The sequence below is a fragment of the Pogona vitticeps genome, chromosome 2 (genome assembly GCF_051106095.1).
Source record: "Pogona vitticeps strain Pit_001003342236 chromosome 2, PviZW2.1, whole genome shotgun sequence".
Lineage (NCBI taxonomy): Eukaryota > Metazoa > Chordata > Lepidosauria > Squamata > Agamidae > Pogona > Pogona vitticeps.
This window is the reverse complement of record NC_135784.1, coordinates 265,526,614-265,549,082: the sequence shown is the minus strand read 5'-3', so window position 1 is coordinate 265,549,082 and position 22,469 is coordinate 265,526,614. Positions and strand designations below refer to the sequence as shown.

Genomic DNA, 22,469 nt, shown 5'->3' with positions numbered 1-22,469 from the left:
GAGCATGCTTTCTCCAACTCAGTGCCCTCTAGATGTGTTGAACTGCAGCTCCCAGCCCTGATGGAAAATGAGTTCCATGCTTATGGAGGGCATTGGGTTGGGGGAAGGCTGATTAAAAAGAATGGCCAGGACATGGATCTGAACCCATAGAGGAATTTAATATTCTGACTTTAATAAAGATGTTCACTATCCTGAAAACATCTTGGTTGCTGGTGCTGATGATCCAGCACAGAGTGAATGCATTTTTACCTCCTCATATCCCTGAGGAGGTGGGCACTTGCATTTTATAATAGCTCGAGCCTCTAGGCTGACTTCAAGGGCAGCATGCTATGCCATGCACAACATCAGTCAAGCTGGGAGGTTATAAATAGGGGCATGGTCTTTTATGTTCCTGAACATCATCTCACAGAATTTTCTGAGAATTCCCCAGGCCTAATTCTGAGTGTTTTAACCCACAAATACAAATGGGAGACCCCTAGAAAAGAATTTATCTCCGGTGCTTCATCGGCTTCTTTGGTCTATCCTTCCTCTTCTTAATTTCCATTTCTTAGGATTCATCATTCTTGTTAAGAATTTTCGGGGTTGGGGTCGAAAAACAGACAAGAGCACATCCATAGTTGTAAAAGTTTGAATGAGTTGAGCAAGATTCCTTCTGTCTAGGGACAGGAAAAACCTGCTGAGCTCACCCAAGTGTGTAAAAGCACTCCTGACAACTGCAGGCGCTTGCTTTATAAAAGTGCCTCGTCAGGTGGAAGAAGCCTTCAGGCCCTTTACCTGTCCAGGCTGACTGTCACAAATTTCCACAAAATTTGTGCAACATGTATAGGGAATGTATAGTATACTGTATGGAGCCCACACCGTCTGTACACCACAACAGTTGTTTGACCAGTGACACCTTATCTTTGCAGGATAAAGATGGGAAGCCGCTTTTGCCCGTACCTGAAGAAAAGCCAAAGGTTGGTAAATAAATAGATCCATATCCTTTATTCAGTTTCAAAAATGTTTATACCCTACCTTTCTCCCCAAAAGGTGTATCAGAGTGGGTTACGTTAAAGTGGAATGGACATACTGTTAAAAGACAAAAGTTCAAATATGGAAACCCTATTAAAGAAAAAAAAAGTTGAAGGCACATTAAGAAAGAAGAATGGGGGGAAAAAACCCTAAAGACAAAACACAACCACTCAGTAAAAAGTTGCTTCCTCAGAAACTGGTCGAAAGCCACAAACCAAATAAAAGCCAGTCTGAATACAGTAGTTAGGTTCTTTGCCTAGCAATGGAAAGACAAAGGAGAGGAGGCTGTCCTGGCATCTTTTTTTGCAGGGAATCCCAGAGCCTGGCGGGGGCCACCTAGAAAACCCTTTTGTGTAACCACTCTAAACCTGCCTTTAAGGGGGAACAGGACCAACCAGGAGGGCATGCCAAGAGGCTCTCAACCCCCAGGCAGGCTTGTGTGCTTCTAAAGACTGCTGGGCCCCCAATTGTTTCCTGATTCTAACACTAAACCAAAATAACCAAATACTGTGTTTGGTTTCCAATAATTTCTTTAAGAACTCCTCTCACCAAAAATGTGTATTCTTTTTTTTAAATTTGTAGCCCTTGAGTGAAAGTGAACTTCTTGATGCTTTGTCAGAAGGATTTTCTTCACCAGCACCGGCCTCAGAGGTTCCCGCTTCTGCTGAACTTCAAGTAAGAGAGAGAGAGATTGAAGGAGGAGTTGTGCTCAGCCTTCCCTAACATGTCCTCCCATAAGGCTTCTGGCCTTAGTCTGACACGTTTGTGCATCTGCTGACTTTATTGCAGAAATCTCCAGGTACTCGCAAGCCTGCTGTCACCCCCACTGAAGAAACCATCTCTTCCGTCTCAGCTTCTGCAGTACATTCGTCTGCTCCTCAACCAGCAGCTACCCCAGTAAGCAGGACAATATTTTCTAATCAGTGTATTTGCTGTAACACAAAGGTGTGATTCCTTCAAAAAGTTTCTTAGACTGCTTGCATAAGGATTATTGACTATGACTATGCTTGGTCTACTCTGGGGATGGCTGGTTCACTCCTTTTCCCCATGGCCACACGGTAGAAGTGCCGTTGGGGACTATCCCATCCTTGATGAGTGCGGTGTTGTTTCCTGATACAACACCACTCGATCCTTGCATGTGGATGGAAGGATCACACCAAATGGCATTTACCACCTCTTAAGGCATCAAACTTTAAGAAACTGTATTTAGCCTATTCCAATTTGGCCATTTAGTCACACCCTTGCTTTTTTCAGCTAAGAATAGGTGGACCTAGAAGGATGCTCTCATGCAACTTCTTAATTGCCTTTTACTAATGCTGACCTATGCATTTAGGCAAAAAAAAAAAGGGGGGGGAGTTTAACATATAGCTCTCTGTTCATCAACTCCTATGGTTATCATTGTGCTGGAAATTAAAGTCCTCTGCTTGCATTCGGTGAAGAACTAACAAGTACCCTCATGTTTTTCCACCCCAAATGGTCTGGTTACACATTCTTAAACTTTCAAAACCTTATGATTCCCTTGAGGTTTCCTTGGAATGGATGCTTGTATTTTGGCATTTTCTATTGGAGACAGTGTAGGACCTATTTTGTTTTTATTCTTTTCTCAAATACGTTAGGATCAGAAAGAGCGTGACGATGCTGCAGATCTTCTTGCAGATTCACTGGGACAAAGAAAACCTGATCCAGATGAAAACAAACCGGCTGTCGATAAAATAAAGGTGAGAGACCAGATCTTTCTCCGCTGCTGCTTTGTCAGGGTGGTCAGCACAGTATTTGTCTCCCAAAACTGCAGGAAAAACTGCATTGGTGCCTTTATTTTTTTGGATCAGTCTGCAGAGAGGCTTTTCATAACCCTCCTCTTGGGAGTTGCTGTTCATTATCCCTGTTTTAGGGCAAGTGTACTGAAGACATGCGGTTAAATATCATCATAACTAAATATGTGAACTAGACTCCCCAGAAAAGGAGTCAAACAAATAGGGCACACCCTTTTGGGCCTGCGCAGTCTTAAGTAGACTGACTGCTGGGCAGATGAGCCTGCCTGCCCTGCTGGCTACCTGTTGTGCTCTTCAGCTTCCCCAAGTCAGGGAATCAGTCAGTTGTGACAGACGGCCAGCTGCAAGGAAAGAACTGCTGCTCTGTTGCCTTTACACACAGGGCTTTTCCCAGCAGGATTTTGGCCACAACTTCTCTTTTCTTTGAAATGTTTGGTGTTATAGGAGAAAGCTAAATCTGAACATAGAGACAAACTTGGAGAGAGAGATGATACCATCCCACCTGATTATAGGCATCTCCTAGACTCTGATGAGAAGGTACGCAAATACTTTTGGAATTCATACTAACCAGCTTTGTATTAATGGACTTGGTGGATCACATTTCCCCATCATAGGAGGAAGAGACCAACTAATCTAATTGGAGCCCATTGGTGTTTTTCAAGGACTCCTTTGTTGTACAGGATGGGTTGTCCGTTTTCAGAGGTTTGGGAGCATGCCTTCCCACCACTCAAACATTTTTGGTTCAATTTTCTTTCAAACATGAAACCCACCCACCTCTTCTGCCATCTAGTGGCTGTAGGGAACACGTTTAACACCCACCCACCCATCCTGCTCCTGAGTTGTTCTAAAGGCCTTTTGGTTTTGGAAAAAGATCCTCGTCACACAAGAGTAAAGTAAGGTGGATTTGCCTCCCCATGTCCTAGAGAGGACAAGCTGACTTTTTCAAGCCTTTTAAAGCATTTTAAAGAAAAAAATAGGAGGAGGGGGAAGGCTGCTGGGGCATCACAGTTGCTCATTCCTGCTCTATAACAATGGGGGCATGTGGTCACACCAGGAAAATGTTACACACTTCTAACAATACTTTCAAAATCTTTGTTGGAATGCATTGCAGTCACGTGGCATATATACTTGGATAAACATCCCAGTGTCTTTTAATGTTGCCAGTTAATTTTTTCCCATTTGAATCATAATGGCTGGCTACACCATATTGCCAGTTTATTTTCTCTCTTGTTCCCTTAACTTTAATTAAACAAACAAACAAACATCAATATGTTGGGTAGTGTTTCCTAATGGGCAGAATTTCCTCTGTTGGACCAGCGCCTCTGGAAGCAATGCATTGCACTCAGCACCTCCCACCAGTGCTGTGTCTCTTGCCAGATAGTAGGCGGAGGGATGCAATGCCTACCAATGCTGTTAAAGCTGTTGACTTAAGTTTACCAATGTATTGATGCTCTGGCTGCAGAAAAAAAAATAAAAATTATAGAAGGGCAGTGGTGTAGCCGTAATGGTAGCTGCCTTCCTTGGTGAATTTGCTTCGAAAAAGTATCGATAGGATCAGACATCCACGCCATACTGATTAGAAATACTGTATATTGAAATGCCACTGGAACAAAAAGCCAGAAGCCTTCCTGCGAGTGGGAATTGAACCACAGTTATACTGCTGGCTGGTAAAAAGAATCGCTAATGGCTGTGTGCCATGTGACCGTAAATTTATGCTGCAGTCTAACTTGGGCATAAGTAGGGAACAATGCCATCATGTGATCATGCCCTGACTCTGTTGTTTCTTTCTATGTAACTGCAAATTCGTTTTTGGCTGTCCACTTTTAAACGGCAGCTAAGCTTCTGGCATCAACATGTTAACATTTTGAGTCTCTTCAATTAGAATGCCTAATTAGGCATAAGAACGGTTATGAGTGAGGTGACTTGACTTCATAAGCAGAATTCGTATACAGCACTTGTATATTTTTAAAATAGGCTTGATTGTAAGGAAGGGTGTTTATGGGTTTACTGAGTGGTGGTTCTTTTTATTAAAGGGTAAGCCAGTAAAGACAAAGAGCAAAGATGGTGAGAAACCTAAAGAACAAAAGGTAAGAAGGAACTGCTCTTAACTGTGTGCTCTGCCTGCACATGGGTATTTCACACTAAACCCCTACAATCTGTGCAGAATATTTTTATCCCTCTTCCTTCAGCTTAAATGCTCCAGAATGACCCAGATAAGTAGCAGACAGTATACAGTTGCATGCCTACAATCTAAATAAAAGAAATGAGGTGACAGGGCAGCCAATGAGGAGGGAAGAGACACACAAAGAAACAAGAGCCCCAATTCTTGAAGTTCTTATGGCCACTTTGAATGAAAACCTGAATAGGGCTGGTTTTTTTAGCAAGCTGGATTTAGAGTCATTTTCTTTAAATTAGAAATGAGACGCTGCCTTTTTGAAAACCATCTATTTTACATGTCCATTAAAACTTAACCAGTTCCTTAAAATGTGTCTCTTTATTGTAGAAGCCAGCTGACGACTCAGCAGCTATTGATGCTCTTTCCGGAGACTTTGATAATATTGCAAAACTTCCTCCCTCACAACAGCCTTCAACAAAGGTGGGACTTATTTCCAGGATTACAGAAATAGTTGTTCTTTAGTTGAATTTACTGCTTTCTAGATTCCCATGTATGTAGTTCACCTGGCACACATAACTGAGTCTAATATTTGTGGAAAGGGCTTGCATGGAACATTTTTAAAGCTGCAACTAGATGAAACCAAGGGGAACTCACTTTTAAAATCTGCAGCAAATAGGTGTCAAAAGAACACCATTTCTGGCACCCTGGGGATATACAGTGTAGTAATAAAGTATTTTTTTAAAAAATCCCCAGAGAAGATCCCTTTAAATTTAGAAGTACCGTATTTTTTGCACCATAAGACGCACTTTCCCCCCTCCAAAATGTGGGTGGGGAAGTCAGTGCGTCTAATGGTGTGAATGCAGCAATTTCGTCGCTGCTGGCCCCGTGGGGGGGAGTGTCGCAAGGGTCCGGGTGAGCCTTCCAGGACCCTTGCGAGGCTCCCCCACGCCCCCACGGGGCCAGCACCGGCGAAATCGCCAGCTTCCAGGTGGGGGGAACGTTGCAAGGGTCCTGGGAGCTCACTCAGATCCTTGCGACGCTCCTCCCACCCACGCACCGGCCAGCACTGGCAAAATCGCCAGGTTCTGGGAGTGTTTTGAGGCTTCCCAAGCCTCAAAACACTCCCAGAACCTGGCGATTTTACCCCCCCGGTCCCATGGGGGGGGGTGGAGGGTGGCAAGGGTCCAAGGGAGCCTCCCAGGACCCTTGCCACCCTCCCCCCACCCCCCCACGGGGCCAGCCCTGGCGAAATCGCCAGGTTCTGGGAGTGTTTGGAAGCTTGATAAGCCTCCAAACACACTCAGAAGCTGGCGATTTTAAAAAACCCCCGCTCCGTGGGGGTGGGTGGGTGGAGGGTGGCAAGGGTCCAAGGGACCCTCCCTTGGACCCATGTCACCCTCCCCCCACCCACCCCCACGGGGCCAGGGGGGTTAAAATCGCCAGCTTCTGGGAGTGTTTGGAGGCTTGGGGAGCCTCCAAACACTCCCAGAACCTGGCGATTTTACCCCCCCTGGTCCCATGGGGGGGTGGGAGGCTCCCTTGGACCCTTGCCAGGCTCCCACCCACCCACCCCCACGGGGACAGCGGGGGCAAAATCGGGAGCTTCCAGGACCTTTTCTGAGCCTGGAAAGGCTCAGAAAAGATCCTGGAAGCTGCCTATTTTGCCCCCTCTGTCGCCCGGGGGAGGCAGGGTGAGTCTCCAAAGGGTCCTAGGGTGTGTTCTAGGACTCTTTGGAGACTGACCCTGCCTCCCCTGGGGGCCAGAGGGGATGAAATCACCACCTTTGGGGGCTCTTCTGAGGCTTGGGAAACTTCAGAAGAGCCCCAGAAGGTGGCGATTTCACCCCCTCTCGCCCCCGAGGGAGGCAGGGGGAGGCTCCAAAGGGTCTTGGAACACACCCTAGGACCCTAGGGTGTGTTCCATAAGATGGACCTCTCCATAAGGCTCACCAAATTTTAGGAGAAGAAAGCAGATAATTTTTTCCTGTTTTCTTCTCCTAAAAATTTGGTGCGTCTTATGGAAAGGTGCGTCTTATGGAGCGAAAAATACGGTAGTCTGCAAAAGAACTGAGAGGAGAAAGAAAACACTTCTCAAGGGCAGGTTGTATTAGGAGCCCTTTTATCCGATAACTTATTTCTATATTGAGACTTTAGCTGCAATTTTCTAATAGAAAAGTGTTTGTTGTTGTTATTGTGATGATGATCCATTAGTTGAAATATTGCCAGTTTGGATTGATGAAACATTCCAATTTACACTGGCTGTACTATATGCCTATTGTGATTAGTTTTAAGCTTCTGGCTGGACTTGACAATTCTACCTGCATTCCTTTTTTTCCCTCAAGAGGGTTTTGGATTGGCAGTTCTTGCAACATATGATATGGAAGTGAACTTCATTGCATCTCAGATCAGTTCTTTTTCTCCAGCCATAGAAGAAAGTCTCGAGTATTCCAGCACAATTGCTTCCGTCTGTATCCTTGTACTAGTTCTTAAAGTCACAACAAAACATTTATTCTGCTGCAGTAATATATCTTAGGTTCATTTCACGCTGGTCTATAAGGCTGAGAATGAAAATGTGACATCATTGATTTAGAAAGGGGATTTAGAAAGTCTTACTATATGTGTACTGCTGTTGTTTCCTCTTTATTCCATTGGTGTAAATCTTGAGTTTTATTGGTTTTCATTAATCACTTGAATGTGAATTGTGTTTGATTCCTCAAGGGAAGAGTCTTATCATTTGGCAAAAATAATGACTGCCTGTTTTTCACATTTTCTTATTCTTGGCTACCATCTTATGCCTGCATTGTTGACAGGCAAGACTTACATTTTAAAAGGTTTTCGCACAATAAAACTGTCTAAAGCATAGACTTATTTCTGCAGCTGGCTCTTGAGTAAGTAGAATCCCCAAATACCTTCAGCTTTATTGTTTATGTGTCTTTCCGACAAACTACAGCATGGGTACAACCGCCCCGTCTCTGTCCATGTACATCCAGTGAAATGAATGAAGCTTACCCAAGAACACGAGCCAAGCTTCCCCATGAGGAAAATTAAATAACTGTGAACTAAAAACCAAGCTAGCAGAATCAATCTGTTCTCAATAAATATAATCGGGGGGGGGGGGTGTGATTGAAAAACCATTAGTATATGTCCCTTTCTTCACAGGCTTTGCTTTAAGCCTCCATAGCTACAGTGTTTGAAATGGTAGTTTTAGAGAGGTAGCCATGTTAGTCTGTGCAAACGTATCAGTCAAAATTCAAAGAAGCAAAACAGGACAACAGCATATTCAGATATATGGAAGAAGTGGACTTGATTCACAAAAGCTCACATTAAAATATAATAGTTAGCCTTTAAGATGTCACATATTTTTGCCCTTTTTTGTTTTGTGTGCAGTTTCACTGGTTTATTTAATTCAGTACCACAGAATCCCTTCACTGTTTGTACATTTCTCACTTGAGTGCTACTTTCATAAAACTCTTTCAGCCTCAGTTGTTTCAATCTGAATATATGTGAACAAAGTTGCTTCTTTCTTGGCGTAGGATGAAAAATCAAAAGATGCTGCTACATCTAAATCGGCTAGAAAGGATGAAAAGAAATCTAAGTCTTCCAAAAAGGTAAGGAATAGTTTGTTTTTAATTAGAAACATGCTGTTGTAGTGTAGATTAAGCCAGCTTTGACTCATGTAATATACTTCTGAAACAGCCTGTGTTTTGCCAAATTTTTCAAAGGGCACAATCCTTGTTATGATACTTCTTTAAGCAGCTGTTGTTGGATGGAGTGACTTGAGTATTGAGAGGAAGTAATGTTTGGAATGCGAGTTCAGTCGTAGTACACATTCTACTTATAAAAAATTTCACAAAATGTTGTGCACCCAAAAGTAGGAGAAATATAGCAACTAAAATGTATATGGTTCCTTAGAGGAAGCCTATATGCATCGGCTTGCATTGTAGTATCTTAAGGCCAATCTTAATTGATTTCTTGTAAATGGGAACAGCATAATTTCATGTTCTTGTGCAGTTGTATCTGCATTTAATCCCCATACAAATCATACCATCTTCCATTTGTAAATGTCGTGTCAGCATGTTTCTTAGTGATCTTATCTGTGGTCAAGTAGAAAAAAATAGCTTGTGGCCCTCTGGTGCTTCTTGGCCTCCAACTCCTAGTAGTCCAGTCTGCATATCTAATGGTCTGGGATAGTGGAAGTTGAGCTTGTGTCTGAAGGACCCCAGTTCCCTGTCACTGATTTATAAAATGGGGGAAACAACAAATACTGTTTGAAGCTCCAGTTGCGCCTATTGTATCTGAGGTGATGTTGAATGAAATACTGATACTTGATTTCTTGTGGCTGACAGATGTTGAGGATCTTTTGACTCGATCACTGAGTGCTGTGCACTGTATTCAGCCCAGAGTTGAAATACTAGCTAACTGGATCAGTGTTATTTGTACCTTTCTGCGACAACCACAGGGTGAAGCAGAAAGCCTGGAGTGCTAGTGGGGTGGACATCCCCTATGGACCATTCATGTTAAATCACGCTTTGATGCAGATGTTAAAATAGAGATATGGTGCAGTTAAAAGCAAGGAAAGGCAAATTAAAAATATGAATACCCAGAAGACAATGAGCTGCCTCCAGCAAGATTGATAGTTTCACGCTCCTCCCCAGTGAAGCTCAAGACCGCTCTTTAATATTGAAATGACTGAGGTGCTGAGGAAGGTCCGAGTCTGAGGTCACTGGAGCATGTAGAACAGATGTCTCTTGAACTAGCTGTTGTACAAATTTAGATAAAATGCCCTAAGGATGGAAAGGGGAGGGGGTGAAGCTGGAAATACAGTTAAGGTCCTTGAGGTGTTTTTAGTTGCAATGTGAAGCAAGGCAGTGATGCCAATGTGCAATATTGGCATTTTTTTCCTAATTATTACTTATGCTACCAGGACTGAATGTGCGTGTGTGTGCCGATCAGTGTTTGCACTCTTGAATGGTTACATCAGAATTTTACCTCAGGATGTTAGCATCCGTCTTTTTCTCCCTCTTGTTTTTGGTTTCTTGTTAATATGGTGTGTCACTGCTGAAGGTCCTAATAGTTGTCTTTTGTATGTTCTCTGGGCTTTAGGTGGGCAAATAGTACTGCCAGAAATAATTCTGATGGTATTAGGTAGTTCTTGCTCTGAAGTTATAGCCATTTGTTGGAATGTTTTTTTATCCCCAAGACTCAGAAACGCACAAACATTGGCATGAACATGAACTGGTTAGATATATAACCAAAAGGGAACAGGGTGAATTGGATCTTGATCTATGCTGTTCTTACCTGGGCAGACTGAACTGAAGGGAGCAGTGCACAGACCTGACGTTGACAATGGAGGTGTGAACTACTTTCAAGTATCAAACTATTTACATGCAGTGTTCAATCAGAATAGTGGCCATGGAGAAGTGGTTCACAAATCTGAATGACTCCTTTCTGGTACTGCTGTTAGGTTCATGCAGAAATGGGTAGGGTACTTTATCTGTTTCGTCATCTCTGGTCTCCAGTATGGCCTCACTGCTTCAGAGGAGCTAAACACTCACACTGGCCTGATGAGATTACACTGGTCAAATGCTCAACCTTTCAACAGATGCAGGAGTTAAAAACGAAACACTAGGACAGAGAATTATGAGTTTCTCATGTAGCATCTAGTTTGGCCCTGTCACATGTTCTTCTCCCCATTCCCTTATTTTTGACAAACACATGTATTTCAAACTTTATTTTACTGATTCATTTTTAAAATTACTTTCTCCAGTGTTCATTGCATTCCAAACAGTAATGGTTTTTTTTGCCCCTCTAAGGCAAAGGAGCAGTCTTCTAGTGCAAAATCTGAGAAACAAAAGAAAAGTTAAATGTTACCAGGTAAGAACTGTTAAGCTATTTACCACGTGTGTGTGCACACATAATACAGAGATAATTCAGAATAAACTGACATATTAGAAAACTCACATTTTTAGGTCTGTTTTATTTATTCTCCCAGTTCATGTCATTCCCGAGATTTAATTTTGAAATTGTTTTAAAATAATATATGGAGTCTCACATTTTGACCAGCCTTTCTTAATTTTTATTGTAAACTGGACACTTTTCTGCATGATGTTTTCCTTTAATATGTCTTTACCTTGAAGATGCATGTTCTCAAGTTCTGCTTAATCCAGAACTAAATTTGATGATATTGTGTAAAAGAAAATGTAGGAAGCTAGCATGTGGTACTATAACATAAAGCTCAATACACTGGCTAAAGTCCAGTAGAGCAGTTATGCTTATGAAGCTTAACATCAGGCATGCAGGATCTCTAATCCTGCCAAGGCAGAAGTACGGGTCACAAAGCACTACTGCAAGTGCATCATGCTCCATCAGTTGTGACAAGAACTGCTCAGCCAATTGCACAATCTTTATGGCCTGAGCATAACACTCGGCAAATTTATGCATGTGTGAACTTTGTTATGCAAAGACAGACAAGACTGTGGTGCTAATATATGGTTTACTAATAGAATTGGACAGAACTAAATTCTATATAGGAAACAGGTCTCCACACAACTGTTACATATATAAATTACAGGATTCAGTTGAAGCATTGTTTTGAGGCTCCATACATATATAACTTTTTTGTTACATATAATTATCTTCCAGAAAAAGGAAGAGGGGGTAGTATGCTCTAACGGCAGGTTTGCAATGGTGACTGGGCTAAAAATTCCCCTACCATGCCCTAGAGCAGTGGTTTCCTACCTTGGGTCCCCAGATGTTCAGACCACAACTCCCAGCAGCCTTTACAACGAGCTATACTGGCTAGGATTTTCAGGAGTTGTAGTCTGAAACAGCAGCTAAACAGACATCTACTAATGGAGACCATTTCCTTTTCTACGTCCCTGCTTATTTCTGCTGTAAGCTTCAACATCACAAACCAGCTAATGTGTAGCTAGCCCCTGTGAGCTTTACTTGGATTTCATTTTGTTTGTGGAATTATTACCATGCTGACCTAATGAAATCTGTGGTACGCGGCAAGCATTCTTTTTCTAAGCCTATGTTGCCTTCTTTTCTTTTTACTAGTGCAAAGAGTCTTCATGTTGCTGATGTGTTGCTGCACTTGAACAAAAGCTATTTTGCCGAAGCAAGATAGTCTCCTGGGTGGTTTTTGTATTGTGGTATTTGGATATTTTGGCACGCTATGCATATATTTTGCTATTTTCAAGTAAGAACTAACTTTTTTTCTAGCCTTTTATTTTGCTGTCTTTATTTTGTATTATTCTTCATTTCTGAGAGGGAAACAATGCTTTATATTTGTAAGACATATATTTCCTATGGATTTAATAGCAATGAAAGTCTGCAAAGTTTTGCACATTACACTTAGTGCCTGTAAATCTCAGCAGAGTTTACTGAATCTATCCTATGTAGGGGGTGATGGGCAATTTTTGGCCCTCTCTCAGCTGTTGTACTGCTATTCTGATCGGCCCCAGCCAATCAGGAAGGTTGATGGAGGCTATCCAACAGCACACAAAAGTCCATACATTGCCCTACCCATTTTTAAACATTCTGGAATACACTGAATTTGGGCTATCATCTGCCTGTGTAGGGTATTTCTTTGAGAGAACGATTGTTGGTGAGGGAGCATCCAGCTTTCAAACTGGGAGAAGCTATCATTTTCATCCTGGAGTTCTAACACTATAGTATCGAACACAGACAGTGCCATTAGTATTTCCATTCAAAATCTTTACTCTTTCTGTCATCACTGTTTTTACATATATGCTGTGTCTGCTAGCAAATTCCGGGGACAATATAATATTGCATTATAATTATAGCAAAGGATGGTGGTGCTTTGGAAGGGATGCAGTTTTGTGGTCTCTGCTTCACTCCCTTTGATGGACAGAACTGCACCTAGGGAGTCCAGTGACAGAATGTTTTAACTTGCACATGTTGCACTGGTGTAGCCCCCAGCCCAAGTGCAGAAGACACAAAGCAGCTTCTTCCACATAGGTATGTAGGCAGCATAGCAAAATATGAATGGGATTTGTGAGTTAATACGATAATGCTTGCACAAATCTTGGGTGTTTCACTGTTCCTTGCATTGAGTTGAAAGGGGGATATGGCTCCAACAGCAAATTCTCATATGCTTTACAATCTGAGTAGCAACTTTTTATTGACTTGTGGAGTAAAACACAAGTTTTACTCCACAAGTCAATACTTCTTATTGACTTGTGTGGTAAAATGGCCAAGCCAGCTTTGCAAGGCACTTTAGTTTGAGACACAGGGCTACAGTCCACTTGGAACACAATCTGTATGAATCACATTGGACCGCATGATGAAACCATCTCTTTTTGCCACAGTTATTGTTTCCTTCAAAAGGTAAAAGGGCAGGAGGTGTTCACTATGCATTGTAGCTTTAATCTTGATGATGATGAGAATTTGGATTGTCCTTGACAATTTGTAATGTTAATACTGAACTGCATTTGACAATCTGTATTGAGATTCTGTGTCACAGTAATAAAGTTTTTTGGAAATAACATTGTATTATTATTATTATTGCAGCAGCTGCTGCTACTTAAATTTGTACATTTAAAAACCAAGCCCACTGTGAAAACCACTGAAATCAACAAAGAGTACAATTACAGTAAATATAACACAGGGGAAATTAAACATTTCTTTCCCCAACCAGGGATCTGTGATGACTAAGTCAGCATCTGAGTGATGGCTGATTTTTCTGCAACTTGACCTAACATTAAAAAGGATTTTTAGGAAGACCTACCATTATTGTCACCATGGATTCTCTGGCTAGATACCAACCTAAAAGGAGAACAGCTAACGCCCAGCTCTCCTTTCCTTGTAATGACCAGGTGGAATCTCCCATCGTGTCTTCCCTGCTGGTAATGCTTTAATAGTGGCTCCTGCACTCTCCCCATCTTTCCAGCTCTCCAGACAGATCTTCCTGGCCTATTATTAGCACAGCAGTAAAGTTAATTCCTGCTCAGTTCTTTAAAACAAGGAGGCGGGCCTTCGGGATCCCACAAAATGGCCACTCTGAGCAGCAGTGACACCTCTAGTAATGGGCCCATCCTTCAGCAGCTCAGCTAATATCCCTGTTCTCAGATGTCGAGCAGTTCCAAGTGGGACGGAGGGCAATTCCTGGCTGCAGAGTAGCTGATCCACAGCTGAAGACAGGGCCGCTCCTGCAGCACACTGAGGTTCCACAGGTCCAAGTTCTCCAGGGAAAGAGTAAGCAGAAGATGACCCAATAGCAGACACACACTCTCTCTCTCTTCCCCTGTCTCCTCCTGAACATACTGACTAACCAAGGCCCCCTTAGTGGTCTAGCCTGTATCCATGTCCCAAGAGGTTGAACAGTTCTGGATGCAGTAGAGGGTGATTCCTAGCTGCAGAGCAACTAATTCAGTGTTACAGATGTAAATTAATCCTTTTTTTCCATAACACATACCTTACGCATTTGGACAACAGTAAAAAAATGGATGGTAAAAAAGCTTATACATGGTTAATTAGATCTAGCTTTTTTTTTTTTTTGCAATCCATCATTGAATTACATGTTTTCCAAATCCAGTATGCCATGTATAGTCATTAGATCAAGACCTTATATTTAATCACTATGATCTATATGGTATTCCAGAGATATATATGAACATGTTCTGTGTTGTTCTGGCATTTAGAATGGAATCATGGAGTTGGAAGAGGCCCATAAGGTATCAAGTCCAACCTCCTGCTCAATACAGGAATCCAAATCAAAGCAGATTTGACAGATGGTTGTCTAATTTTTTTCACCATTTCCCAAAGTAATTTGTTCCATTGTCATACTGGTTCCATTTCCTGTAACAGGAAGTTTTTCCTGATATTCAACCGAAATCTGGCTTCCTGTAACCTGAGCCTGATATTTATTACATGTACTATATTCTGGGATGATCAAGAACAGACCTTCCTCTCTTCTGTATGTCAGTCTTTCAAGTATTTGAAAAGTGCTCTCATATCTTTCCCCAGTCTTCTTTTCTTATGGGTAAACATGCTCAGTTCTTTCAGTCTTTCTTCATAGGCCTTGGTTTCCACTCCCCTGATCGATTCTTTTTGTCTTCTCTGAACTTGCTCAAATTTGTTGGCATCCTTCTTAAAGTGCAGTATCCAGAACTGCGCACAGTACTCAAAATGAGGCCTAACTGGTGCTGAGAGGGGAACTAGTACTTCACAGGATCTGGAGACTCTGTTCACGCAGCCTAAAATAGCATTGGCCTTTCTTGCAGCCACATCATACAAATTTTAATTTTTCAAACTGGGCTGCAATCCTATCTTTACTAAATTTTCACAGAAAAGTTACAGTCAAGTTATTATTTCACAGAACTTATTTCCCCATCTATATAAATGTTTTCCCCTATTGTACGGAACTGTGAAGTCAGCTACAAAGATTGTAAAGAACTTTGGGGAATAGCAATTTAAGAGTCATTTTACAAAAACCATGTTGATATGTAAAGGCAAGTCTGTGGCAGCAGTACTATTCTCCCTTTCTCAATAACATAAGGGCAAAACGAAATAAGACAAAAGATCAGTGGCTGAAATCTTGTTGCTTTGTCATGCATAAGGGAAAGCAAATGGCAACTTTCAGTGCCTTTTAGCTGGCAATTATAGAGTCCCTGATAGGATTCTTGAGCACATGCTCACCAAGTATCCCTGTGATAATTCCAATTGCCAGTTACAAGTGCTTGCTTTCCACATATGTAATGAAGCAACAGGATTTCATTCTGTGTGTACAAACAGGCAATTTGCTAGATTTAGGAGAACTAAGGCCCTAGTCACATAAGGCAGGGAGGGGCCCCAAACTCCTGGTCTGCGGCCTGGTGCTGGTCCGTGGCCTGGGATGGACCAGGCTGCAGAGACAGATCTTCCACCCACCCCACTGGCACGCACTCCAGTCCCCACACAGCCTTCACACCCCCACCCCTATGTGAGTGCGCACAAGTGTCTCCAAGCGCCTTCACGCATGCGCAGGGGAATGCCCCACGTTCCCCAAACGGTCCGTGGATTTGAAAAGGCTGGGGACCACTGACATAGGGGGATAACTAGAGAACAATCTCTAGTTATCCCCCCTTTAGATCCTTGCTACCCCCCCCCCCCCGGTCAAGTGATGCACTGTCAAGATTGAAGTATTTTTCTGACCAGTGGTGTAACTCCAATTTATTTTCCACTCCCTATGAGGGTTGTGTTATTTTCTACATCTGTTATATCGGTGCATTCCTTACCAGAACTACCCATGTGCATGATCTGTCCTGCTTCTTTTCAGAACTGAAGCCAGGAAGATGGCCACCGTTATTGCAGTGTGAATATTAGTATTATTTTTCGCTGCTGGTACATCGATATGTTGGTAAAAGTATGCCACAGAGCAATTTGAGCCATTGCTGCATTTCAACATGCTGTTTTTTTGCCAGACATTGTGAGGAGACACTCATGGGAGGGATTGCAGGGGAGGAAAGGAAACGGCAGATTCAGGTGAAAGGCAGAGGAGATGGTGGGGAAAGTAGACGGACCGATGCGATTTTGCAGGAGCAGCCAACGCAACAGGGGGAAAGCCCTTCCTGATTCAACGATGTATCAATAAATATCTATTTTTAAAAAATGTATATCATTCAAGAGGCTGAATTGCCCCTTGAAGCAAGAGACAAAAATAAACCGGTACCATGATGTAGCCAGCCATAATGATCCAAACAGGAGGAAATAATTACTGCTAAAAGTTTTTGGGATTTGCCCCAGTATATATACCAGGTGACTGAGAATCAGTATAACAGGGGTATGGAAAATATCGGAAGAACTAGAGAACATTTCTCTTGTGTGAGTAGGGCCTAAAATAAGAATACTGGCAACAGCATTTGTGCCACAGAGGCATATGCCTTGAATTATTCTTGTGTGTTTCCCTGTAAAATATTATAGGCTCCATCTTTCCTGAGCTCTGTACATGTCTTGGAGTCCTCAGCTGGTTGAATCCATGTGTCTAAAATATGTTCTAATTAACTACTGAGGTGTATGTCATCCTACGTCTTTATTTTGATGTAAACTGTTTCAATCTTGTGGTCATGGGAAGGACACTGAAATTTTCATTTCTGTTGTCTATTAACGACAGTGGATATTAACCACATTTCTAAGTTTAGACATAACCCTTTCTGATTTACTGGAGCAAGCTAGCTACATAAAGCAAGGTTTAAAATTGGATTGTATTAGACCATATTGAGGAAACACAGGGTGTGTAAGTCTGTGTATAATATTAAACAGAAAATAGCAAAAGAAAAAGCTGCCAGTTTTTTCATGGCCTTGAGTACAAGACTGTCTTGACCTACTTCTTTAGCAACAAGCTACTATCTATTATTATGTCCAAGTAAGACGTAGATCTCATTTTCAAAATTTGTGTTAGTTCAAAGCTAATTACTGATAACTGCTATTTAGTTTTACCACAGGTATCTGCAAAGTTATTTTAAAATAATCATTACTGTTTATACAAGCATGAATGCAGAAATGGGATAAGAAAATAAGCTCTCTCTCTAGCCTGGCACTTGCAAAATGACTGATGAAAGCTTTATACACATATATGCTTCATAGTGACTCAAAAATACATTTCATATGCTCCAAGTTGTGGCATACAAATATGCTTACATATTCACACTAATGTGAATATGTAGGCAACCCTATTTCAGAATGTTATATCAACTTAAGCTGTAGGTAGTATTTCTCATGCCAGAAAACTTACCATTTTTAATTCTGTAATCCATGCACAATTTCATACTTTGCTATTGGCCTGTAACCACTTTTTGATTTTTTCAAGATTCTCATCCATCCACCGGATATTATCTTTAATGGTTTCTATGGCTTGTTGGACAGCACGGAGCTCTGAACTTTTTTTGTCAAGAGAGTTGAAGTAGTCTTTTACCTGTTAAGTTAAAACACTGCAGTTCATTCTTGCATTACTTCTCTATTATTTCCAACTAGATCTGAATAAACGTATATTGTTGCAGAAGACTTCTTGCAGTTACAAGAGCAACTTGTGCTTTGTTGCAAGAAATTCTCACCCTTGGCAACATAAACAGGTTATAGCTTCAGTCCAGGAGGAATCTCTGCTGATGCAAGTGGGGCAATTTTCACTTCCCATCACAATCCCAAAATCTGCTCCAGAGAGCTAGAATTTTTTCAGAAGCCAGTTTTTGGATGATGCTGACAGTTGAAAGGAATGTGGAAGGGGAGACAGAGACTGGGTTTAGGCGATTTGTTTATGGCCTCACTTTTATATGAATTAAAAGTGGTTCCAAAGGCGTTTTAAAGCTTTTGCCTCAGAACTGTAAAAACATATTAATAAACATAAAATCAAAATCCAATCATATGCTGTCAAGTCATTTCTCACTTATGGCAACCGCTTTCAAGGTTTTCCACAAACAGAATACTCAAATAGTTCACCGTTCCCTTCTGGGGGTGCAATGGGACTGTGCAGCTTGCCCAAGGCGGCACAGGCTGGCTCAACTCACAGAGGGCTATTGAACTCACAACCTCTGGCTCCAAAGCCAGACACCTAAACCACAGAGCTATCCGGCCAGCGTGTAAACATAAGGAGAACATAAAATATTATTTATCATTCATATGAAGTATCACAAATGACTAACTCACTTGCCTGGTTGGATTCCAAAAACCTTTAAGAGAATACAACTGTTGCTTTCCTTTTACCTCATCCAATTTGAGGATCATCATTCCATTAGCCTGTGAGGCTGGGAGTAACCTCAAGGATACTCTACAGCCGAGGTCCCCAACCCCCGGTCCACAGCCTGATGCTGGTCCGTGGCCTGAGCTGGACTGGACCACCAAGACACACCTCCCACCCCACCTCCCGCACACACAGCCCGTTTGCACCTGTGCGCACGCTCCAGCACACCTGTGCGAGCGCCGTGCCACCGTTTGTGCATGAGCGCGGGGGGTGCCCCGCCTTCCCCAGCCAGTCTGTGGACTGAAAAACGTTGCCCAAGGTGGCACAGGCGGCACGTAGAGTGGTCTTAACCGACTAGATAGGCGGGATATAAATAAAATAAATAAATAAATTGGGGACCACTGCTCTACAAAGTGTACTGTCCGTCTCTCCCATCAGAAAGACAGAGGAGACAGAAGCTATTGAAAAAGGGTTAAAGCAACTGAAGATAAAGACAGAAACACCAGAGGGTGCCAATCGGGCAAGAAAAGAGGAGGATAAAAAGGAGGGTGGGAGGAAGGAATTGTGAGGTTCAGAGGGGAAGGAGAAGGAAGCTTGTTGGGCACAAGAGGAGACAGTAAAACCTGAAGAAGAGTTAGTGGAGCTAGTTCAAGAAGATCTCTGGACAGGGGAATGGGTAGAGTTTAAATATCTAAAGAGTATGCAGAAAGAATGAGTGGAAGAGACAAGTATATAGAAAACCACCCTATTGGGGGGAGACAGAAGAAAGGAAACAATGGAGGGAATATAAAGCTTGGCAACAAAGAGAGGAACAAAGGAAGGGAGCAGAGATGTACAGAGAACCCTGGGAGATCCCGTGGGACCAGCCCTTTCCGAGCACAAGTGAGGCAGAACAAGTGCAAGAAGGTTTGGGAGCCATAGGTGGGCTGGTCTTACCACCCTCAGCCATGATGTTAGTGGACAATACACCTAATAGATCGGGCACCATACTGAAGTGGAACCCCGGAGTTGCAAATTCTTCCCCTTTATCTTTCCAAGAGGGTTCACCATGTTTTACTAAAGTTAAGACTTCTGATTTGTTGAAACCAGAAACAAAATATGAACATAAATGAAGCAGACAACTTGTTAGATAATAAATCTGTTTTATTGGAAGACTTTGGTGTACTGCCTACTTCTTTAAAGACAGACACCACTAAGGAGGCAAGAGACACTGGACAAGATCACATAGCCTCATTGTAGGTTTTGCTCCCTTTCACCATACTAATAGCTTTACACTCTTTCAAAACTCAAGCCATGCTTCAGCAATAAGAATCCATGCTGTTTATGGCCACAGATTTTAAAATCAATTTTAATGCTGAACTTAGCTTCTGCTACTGCTGTTACTTTATACCCAGTGTGATTTAGTGGATAAAGTGACAGTCCAGGACCCAGCAGGCCTGGGTTCAAATCCCCACTCAGCTATGGAAACTCACTGGAACTGGTATAGCCACTCCTTAAATACCTTTCTTGTCTTGAAAGCCCTATTAGGATTGCTATGAGTTGGTTCTGACTTGATAATAATAAACTGCTGTTATTTTATGCTAGGTAAACAAATTATAACATAACTGCAGTTGAACAGAGTGTAAACTTTCAGTAACTGTCCAATGATTTGAGCCTACAGAACTGGTTTGACTTCATTTAAAATCAAATAATGCAATCACACTGACTAATGTAATAGAGAGATGCTTACCTCCGCAAGCTGTGCCTTTGTAGAATACTTATTTGTTACACCAGCAACCATGTGTGCAATGGAATGTGAACCAAGTTCAAACCTACACAAATAGTAATAATGGTAAACGGAGCAAATATTTATGTGGTTTAATGAAAAATCAATATGAATAGAGGTACTTAAAGATTAAGAACAGTCACCTACTTTTTTACAAGTTTCTCCCAGTTCTCCTTCAAAAATTTCCATGCTAACTTGTAACCAACAGGATTCCTTCCAATGCTCGTGACAATATACGGAAGATTCTGAGTTTTTATTATGTCACCCTGCAAGCCCTGATCCATTAACCTTAAAAACACAAGATAAAACAATGAAATATAACTGTATATTACCATAATATTAGGCGGGATCACTGTATAAATTACATATGGTGCAATCCTATGTACACTACTTGAAAGTAATGTGTTATTACTTTCACAGTTCACTGGCAGTGAGGATCATAGCATTGTAATCTTGAACTAGTAGAGCATTTCACTTTTGCCCAATTCATTGCAATTGCCTTTGAAAATACAAAACATTAGCACATTTCCCTTAGCCAGGATGACTTATCTTTGTTATCATAAAACAGATGTGGCTTTAGAAATGGCCATGTGGGTGTAGGGCACGCAACAATAAACAATACAGTACAGTATTACCTAGCTTCCCAGTATAAGAACAAAACTTGTGGTCTTCTGCTACATCAATTGCATTTGGCAAAGAGGAATATGCTTTAAATTATTCAACAGACTGTGGGCTATTATTATTATTATTATTATTATTATTATTATTATTATTATTATTATTATTATTATTATTATTATTATTATTATTATTAACCTACTGCTGGTCTGAACTTCAGCTTCAATCCCATCCCTAAAAATCATTTCTCAGGAACGACAACACCCATGACTATTATGTTTATGAAATTCCAAACTACAGAATAGCAAAGTTCTAGAGACTACACCTGTAGAACGAAAAAAAGTATTCAGCACACACAAGTCATTATGTTGCACTAGTTCTTCTCATTTTAGATGGGGAATTCTAATAATTGTAGTGTTTCTGTGTCACAATGGTTAAAACACAACACATGCAACACATGTCATTAAAGGTTCTGCATTTTCCTTTAGCCAGATAACTAACTTGTAGCCTTAGATTTTAAATACTCTTTAATCTGTGCCTTAAACTACCCATCCTACTTGAAGAATACTCACCATTGAAGCTTTTCCACATTTTGGCTCAGGCTGAGAACAGCTTCAATTACATTTTTTTCAGTACTGAACTCAGGTAGCTGATATTTGTTAAAAAGGAAGTCCCAGCCTTCATCTGTTTGTGCTCCAACAGCATACACTGCAAATTTAACATCATTTGGCAATCTGCAGCAAAATGAGCCTCAAATTACATTCTGACATGCCATTTCAGCTTTCTAAAATTATGCACCTGACTGTGAACTACTGCTTGCACAGCAGATAATCACTGAACATCAAACTGGATGAAATACTTAGCAATTTTTAAAGAGATGCTCCTTTTAGATGACAAAACATATCTGGCAGTCAATTTCGTGATTTTTGCCACCTATAGTTCCTGCATTTAGCATCCTTTGTTTTGTGCCTGGGCACTGGCTGTGACCACACTGTGGCTTGATTCACAACAGCCTATTTATGCTCCTGTTCAGATTAGGGGATTGTGCGTTGTTTTGGTGCCAGTGTCTACACTAGCCCCTCATTGTGATGTGGTTTGATCCATGCCACAGCCCATAGCCCTGCTTCTTCTGATCTCACCCTCTGCTGGTATCTGGCTCTCCTTTTATAGTTCACTGTAAAGCCAGTGGGCAGTTTAAAGTGTTGCAAAGCACTAGGGGAAAGTGACAGTTTTCCAAAGCTCTCCATAATTTACAAACACACACACATTGTGGAAACAAAATAGTCTGCTATATTTCACTGGAGTTGTTTCTATTTCATACTGATTTTTCTTTTTTCTTTTGTCCATGCAGAAGAGATCTAACACTAATTTAGTATATCAGTGTAGCGATAAGGTGATCTAGCGCTAAACTTGGTTGATTGTTTAAAAAAAAAACTTTGAGGCAACCAAGGAGAAATGTTGCAGAGGTGGATGTTCCTGCTGTCCAAACATTGCACCCAGCTTAGTACA

At 41.6% G+C, this 22,469-nt stretch overlaps 2 protein-coding genes across 13 annotated transcripts in view; one reads left to right on the top strand and one right to left on the bottom strand.

Annotated features, from left to right (window-relative positions):
- The window catches only part of CAST (calpastatin), a 70,640-nt gene extending 57,231 nt beyond the window's left edge, over nt 1-13,409 (top strand). For all 10 annotated transcript variants that reach the window (XM_020793227.3, XM_078386289.1, XM_020793228.3 and 7 more), the window contains 10 exons: nt 909-956; nt 1,594-1,686; nt 1,801-1,908; nt 2,628-2,729; nt 3,228-3,320; nt 4,817-4,870; nt 5,287-5,379; nt 8,433-8,507; nt 10,713-10,773; nt 11,959-13,409. In XM_020793227.3, the coding sequence (XP_020648886.3) occupies nt 909-956; nt 1,594-1,686; nt 1,801-1,908; nt 2,628-2,729; nt 3,228-3,320; nt 4,817-4,870; nt 5,287-5,379; nt 8,433-8,507; nt 10,713-10,763 (717 nt within the window). In that variant the 3' untranslated portion in view covers nt 10,764-10,773; nt 11,959-13,409. The remainder of the gene's footprint in view (nt 1-908; nt 957-1,593; nt 1,687-1,800; nt 1,909-2,627; nt 2,730-3,227; nt 3,321-4,816; nt 4,871-5,286; nt 5,380-8,432; nt 8,508-10,712; nt 10,774-11,958) is intronic.
- The window catches only part of ERAP1 (endoplasmic reticulum aminopeptidase 1), a 39,776-nt gene continuing 27,922 nt past the window's right edge, over nt 10,616-22,469 (bottom strand). For all 3 annotated transcript variants that reach the window (XM_072992506.2, XM_072992505.2, XM_078386288.1), the window contains exons 16-20: nt 21,533-21,694; nt 20,490-20,630; nt 20,307-20,388; nt 17,636-17,815; nt 10,616-10,740 (exon numbers count right to left, since the gene is read on the bottom strand). In XM_072992506.2, the coding sequence (XP_072848607.2) occupies nt 17,666-17,815; nt 20,307-20,388; nt 20,490-20,630; nt 21,533-21,694 (535 nt within the window). In that variant the 3' untranslated portion in view covers nt 10,616-10,740; nt 17,636-17,665. The remainder of the gene's footprint in view (nt 10,741-17,635; nt 17,816-20,306; nt 20,389-20,489; nt 20,631-21,532; nt 21,695-22,469) is intronic.